Consider the following 5978-nt stretch of genomic DNA (forward strand, 5'->3'; position numbering starts at 1 on the left):
TAGCAACTTGCGCCCACTGTGCCATGGAACCGCATCGTCTCGGTTCGTCCAAGACCGGTGGACCGATCGAATAGCATTCGGCTGTGTGCACAGTGTATGAAGTAACGTGTGTTCCGTCTGTCGTCTCCTAACTTCATCATCAATTACTAAACGCCTGTTCAACAGTTCCTCGCAAAAGTGCCAACCGAAGTGAAGTCAAAATTAAATCCCTACGCCGTTTACTCTGCACCCTGACATCGTACAAAATGTCCAGCCCGTAAGTTGTAGCAGCGCGCCATGTTCGATTCATGGTCGAGCCCCAGAGGGCACCTTCGCTTGCCCTGTGCAAGTCATCGTTTGACGCGTCGATCTTCCAACACAGCCAGCTGGTACGCACTGTGCTTTCCCTTCACCGTTCTTCCTGGCAATGGTTTGTCTTTTTGGTTGAATTGTTTGCCAAAGTTCTACAGACGAGACACGTTTTGCTAAAGTGTCGGTCCCTTCCCCCGGTGACCCCACAGTAAACAAACACAAGGCTCATTACAGAACCTGTGCGAATCATTGATGATCGACGGAAATTATCCGTTTTCCCATTTCGATGACTTTTGTGACGTATTTTGCCCGGTGGCCTACAGTCGACGGAAGTTGCCTGAATGTTTGTTAAAGGTTTTTTGTTTGCCGTTTTACCGATACTCGATGGAAACAAACAGCATGGTATGTTCATAGAGGCCTTATCTCGCTTCCGTGACAAGTGTCACGGAAACGATTGTGCTTGATGTTAACTTCAGTGGATGGGTTTTTAACGATCAAACGATGCAACAAATTTCGCGCACAGTGATTAGAAAGCGCGCAGCTTTGATATAATTGCACCGCGTTTCTCTCCATAAGAATGATTCATCCATTATAGCGCGATGATCATCTATGCCATGCCTAAGCAAGGTCACCTTAAGCGTGACTACGACAAGCCGCTCAACCATTAGAAAACCTTACGAATGGTAACACAAAATCTAGGGCTAAAACATTGGAAGACGAAAAATTCGTGCGATCAGCGATGATCGTGCGTCCGGTGACCTCTGGCAGTGCACTCGACTGGATTAAGTGCACAATATTAATGAATGATGCCCACAATGCTCTGTTGCGTGTGTTGATTTGTTCTTTCCAGGAAAGCTGATATTGCACTGATCGGTTTGGCCGTGATGGGACAAAATTTGATCCTCAACATGGATTCGAAGGGTTTTGTCGTTTGCGCCTACAATCGTACCGTCGACAAGGTGAGTGTAGAAATTAAAGTTTTTTGGGGAGTTTCAAAAACATCAGCCATGATTGTTACTTTCAACTCGTGGTTGCTTTCGTTGTTTATGCAATAAAAGCTATATACAAGTTATTATGTAATATACACAGTTTTAACTTTCACCGGCACCGGTTTGCTGGATTAACTGAAGCGTACAGGGAGCATGATCTCTTCATTGCATTTCATTGATAATTACGATTATCATTTTATTATATTTTTTATTGTATAACATTCGGCAAGACTTAATATATATTTCATTCGAAGCGAAACTGCAAGGGAGATTAAATCGTTTAAATCGTTCAATACGAGACCCTTTTTGCCAGACCAGAGTAACGTTTAAAACTAAATGTTGAGGCTTTGCTCCGTTGGTGTCCTTCTCATAACTTTGAAATGACCTCACGAGTGTTACTGTGTAGCACAATTTAATGCAAAACGCGCTAGCAGTGACCCTTCACCGCGCGGAAACGATCGACCACCATTGTCGTGGATTAACATAAATGGGTCGATTGCGTTCTCTAGCATTGATCCCGTACGAATAGCACACCTGCAGCTTAGTTTCGTATCTTGATGTATGATGTCCTCTCATTGCATTTTGGGTTTTCACTTTTCTCTTGTTAGGTTACCCATTTTCTGGAGAATGAAGCCAAAGGTACCAACATTATTGGGGCAACCTCGCTGCAAGATATGGTGAACAAGTTGAAGACACCACGCAAGATTATGATGCTAGTTAAAGGTAAGCGGGAGGAAATCAAGCTGTGGGTAGTGACTGACCTCGGGTCAGTAATGTCATTTGTAGGTTGTACTACCAGGTCCATCCGAAATTCGCAACCGAAGAAGTCTATCCAAGCGATAAGCTGCACGCTTAATTTAACGTTGAGTTTTCGCACTGGTTCAAACGGCCCTGTGTTGGTCATCGAAGCGATGGATTGCAGTGCAAGGCGATAAGTGAAAGCTATCTGCTCGGTGTTGACCTTTTTGCTTTAGGCTTGTCTCTCACGCGTTCTTGCTCGTCGATGATGTCCCTGAGCATTGATCTTGAAATCTTATAAAGTGTCGCGGTTAACGAAGCAGGAAACAATCGTACCTTAGGCCGGTAAATAGTGGGAGCTAAAAAGAGACCGATTGTGTACTAGTTAGTGAGATAGAGAGGATCGTACGTTCTAGATCCAAGCGCCATGTGACCTGTTTGTTGGTCGATCAGCACTTTTCGGACCAAAACAATTTTCAATAGCCATAAGTTTAATATTTCCTTTTATTAATTTTATTTAATTAATTAATTTAATTAATTTAAATTAATTTTATATATTCTTTTTTAGCCGGCAGTGCAGTAGATGATTTCATTAACCAACTGCTTCCGCTGATCGAGAAGGGCGATGTGATAATTGATGGAGGTAACTCGGAACACCAGGACTCGGCTCGTCGCTACGAAGAGCTAAAGGCAAAGGGTATTCTGTACGTTGGTTCGGGTGTAAGCGGTGGAGAGGAAGGTGCCCGCTATGGACCATCCCTCATGCCCGGTGGACATCCTGACGCATGGCCCCTAATTAAAGACATCTTCCAGGTATGTAGAGTCTCCGAAGCGAAGTTTGAAAGGCTTTTGGATTATATTTCCCTACTTCCACGTTTTAGGCAATTTGCGCGAAATCGAATGGTGATCCATGCTGCGAATGGGTCGGCGAAGGAGGTGCTGGTCACTTCGTGAAGATGGTCCACAATGGTATCGAGTACGGTGATATGCAGCTTATCTGTGAAGCGTACCATCTGATGTTGGCCCTGGGCATGACGCAGAAGGAGATGGCACAGGAATTCGACGAATGGAACAAGGGCGTGCTGGATTCGTTCCTAATTGAAATCACACGCGACATTCTTAACTACCGTGACGATGAGGGCTATCTGCTGGAACGCATTCGTGATACGGCTGGACAGAAAGGTACGGGCAAGTGGACAGCGATCGCTGCACTCCATCATGGCGTACCGGTTACGTTGATTGGTGAGGCGGTCTTCTCACGCTGCTTGTCCGCACTGAAGGAGGAACGTGCTCGTGCTAGCAAACAACTGGCAGGACCCAGCACGAAAGCGTCCGTGGCTGATCGCAAAAAATTCCTTACCCACATTCGCAACGCACTGTACTGCGCAAAGATCGTATCGTACGCTCAAGGATTTATGCTTCTGCGGGAAGCTGCCAACGAGTACAAGTGGAACCTTAACTACGGTGGTATTGCGCTGATGTGGCGTGGCGGTTGCATCATTCGTAGCGTGTTCCTTGGCAACATTCGTGATGCGTTTGTGCGCAATCCGCAGCTGTCGAATTTGTTGCTGGATGATTTCTTCAAGAAAGCCATGATGGATAACCAGCAGTCATGGCGCGAAGTGGTCAGTCAAGCTGTTCTATGGGGCGTGCCAGTGCCTGCCCTATCGGCTGCACTCGCATTCTTTGACGGGTACCGTTCGGAGCGATTGCCCGCCAACTTGCTGCAGGCTCAGCGTGACTATTTCGGTGCTCACACGTACGAACTGCTGGGTAAAGAGGGCAAGTTTGTTCACACGAACTGGACTGGCAAGGGTGGTAACGTTTCCGCCAGTACCTATTTGGCTTAAGCGAAAACATTTGCTGAACGAGATGGACCGACGATACTTAGTGGCTTTCGTGCGTCAGAAAGCGCTCCATTCCATCATCATAAAATTAAAGCTCTTACCCGTGGACAGTGCGATGTTTGGCATTGTTTGGCTTTGGCTCATCAATTTCGTTGCCCATTCGTATTGGGTGCATCAGTTTATTTATTGTTGATATTTTTGTACTCTGTTTTCCTTGTAATAAAAAAGTGTTGAAACCCGAATACCTATTTTGTAGTCTTGTAATTATGGCATTTGAGAAAAAATATCTAGAAATCAAATCTAGAAGAAATGTGCAACTGTACGTTTGAATATGATGCGCACAGCGCGATCTAGCGGCAATACAAAAAAGTATATTTGAATGAAATAATCAACCCAAAGATAGAATTCATGTTTACGATTGAATGTTTCCGAAATGCAATGTTGGTTTTACTTCTCTTGTTCAATATATTATAGTAAAAGTTCAATAACAACGAATGTAAAATTAAATATTCTCATTTATTTTTGACATAAAGTGTTGTCAAATTTGACACACGTTCAATCAATGTCAAATGTGCGCGCTGGGCCGTACGAAACGGTTTGTTGTGATTTGCTTTGCGTGAAAGACACCGCATATTGTCAACACAAACATTTCACCGCCAGGCGAAAGTTATTCCTGATTTCATTCCACTCTGATAACAATTTTGCCGTGTATGGCCGGACCAGGACACAAGATGAAGGTGCTATCGCTCTATAAACAGTTACTGCGTGCGTCACAGAAGTTTGATTCGTACAACTATCGGTAAGTAGTCGGACGGTGTATGATATCACGTTACCTTGTAATCGATAACGTTCCGTTCATTTTACAGTATGTACGCGCTGCGCCGGATTCGAGATGCATTTAGAGCAAATAAGGCACTGACGGATGGTACCACCATTGCCAGTGAGCTATCGTACGCACAGAAAAATCTCGAAATCATCAAACGACAGGTGAGTGCGATAGGGGAACCAACTTGTTTATCTGCTAGTGTTTGAGGTTAGGGAAGATTTGAGCCGGAAACAATATGATGTAATAATAGTATAATGGGAAATATCTCGAAATATATGTTTCGAGTTCCTGAAGGACGATTATCATTTTGAAAAAATAATTAAACCTTTATACAAAACAACTGGGTGATTGGTTTAGAAGCTTCATATTAATAGTACTTTTTCCTTTCCTTCTTTACATGGTGCTGCGATATAATTGGCTTGTGCTGTCGGTCAACCACATCTTGCAGACCATTGTTGGACAGCTGTATGGAGCACCGGATAAGCTAGTGATAGAGAAATAAATCCATTCGACCTTTAACACACCCGAACCAGACCCCGCTGTATTTCCAGCAACACTCTGGTTAGAAAAAAGGCCAGATAGGTTTAACAATATCAAAGAACCAAAGGCAAACATTCAACCGGAGGGGGGAAAGTGTTGCAAAATTTTGTATTTTGTTCAGAAATGTGTTCGTCGCATTTAAAAAAATATAGCCGTTTTACATCGAAACGATGGTTTAGTTCGAAAGCCATAATCCGTAGCAACAAGAGCGAAGGGACAAATGTAGCAAAAGACACAAAAACCTACAAATACATGTTGTGTAACTAATTACAATCGTTAAATATAGTTGCTTTTGAATATAATGAAATTTAACAAACAGTAAATCGGGTTTCTTAATTTGTACTTAGTAGTAGATAGTTCCCGTAGAGATGTTCTAAGTAATTAATTATAGTTTTTTAGTTGTATGAATAGTTGGATAACGTATATTGGTTAGATATAAGTTTTATTTTATAAAAAATACAAGTTTTTCCCACCAGCAGAGACAACCTTCCTTTAGCAGCTGCAACGGAATGATTTCGGTTTTCGTTAACACGTTGTGCGCAATGTCGGTCCTTAGGGATTGACAGTGAACTTCCCGTTCAAGTCTTTAGTCTCTAGCGACAGACATCGAACGAAAATTTAGCCGGGGTGGTGTGAACTGAATGCGTCTCAAAATAGGTTCGCCAGTAAACGTGTTAAGAACGGCCAGGAATTGATATTACTTCTATTTCTAAGTGATACACGTTTTGAAATTTCTGTAACAAAATA

The 5978-nt window shown here is 43.1% G+C and overlaps 2 protein-coding genes across 2 annotated transcripts; both read left to right on the top strand.

Annotated features, from left to right (window-relative positions):
• The first annotated feature begins 58 nt into the window (after window positions 1-58).
• On the top strand, window positions 59-4107 carry LOC125761282 (6-phosphogluconate dehydrogenase, decarboxylating). Its single transcript, XM_049422273.1, has 5 exons — window positions 59-256; window positions 1142-1250; window positions 1889-2003; window positions 2587-2831; window positions 2900-4107. Exons 1-5 carry the CDS (start codon window positions 246-248, stop codon window positions 3866-3868), a joined length of 1449 nt encoding a protein of 482 aa, XP_049278230.1. The 5' UTR covers window positions 59-245; the 3' UTR covers window positions 3869-4107.
• Window positions 4108-4463: 356 nt separating this feature from the next.
• Window positions 4464-5547, top strand: LOC125761326 (protein bcn92). Its single transcript, XM_049422331.1, has 3 exons — window positions 4464-4664; window positions 4732-4852; window positions 5140-5547. Exons 1-3 carry the CDS (start codon window positions 4576-4578, stop codon window positions 5191-5193), a joined length of 264 nt encoding a protein of 87 aa, XP_049278288.1. The 5' UTR covers window positions 4464-4575; the 3' UTR covers window positions 5194-5547.
• Window positions 5548-5978: the final 431 nt, after the last annotated feature.

The sequence above is a fragment of the Anopheles funestus genome, chromosome 2RL (assembly GCF_943734845.2).
Source record: "Anopheles funestus chromosome 2RL, idAnoFuneDA-416_04, whole genome shotgun sequence".
Lineage (NCBI taxonomy): Eukaryota > Metazoa > Arthropoda > Insecta > Diptera > Culicidae > Anopheles > Anopheles funestus.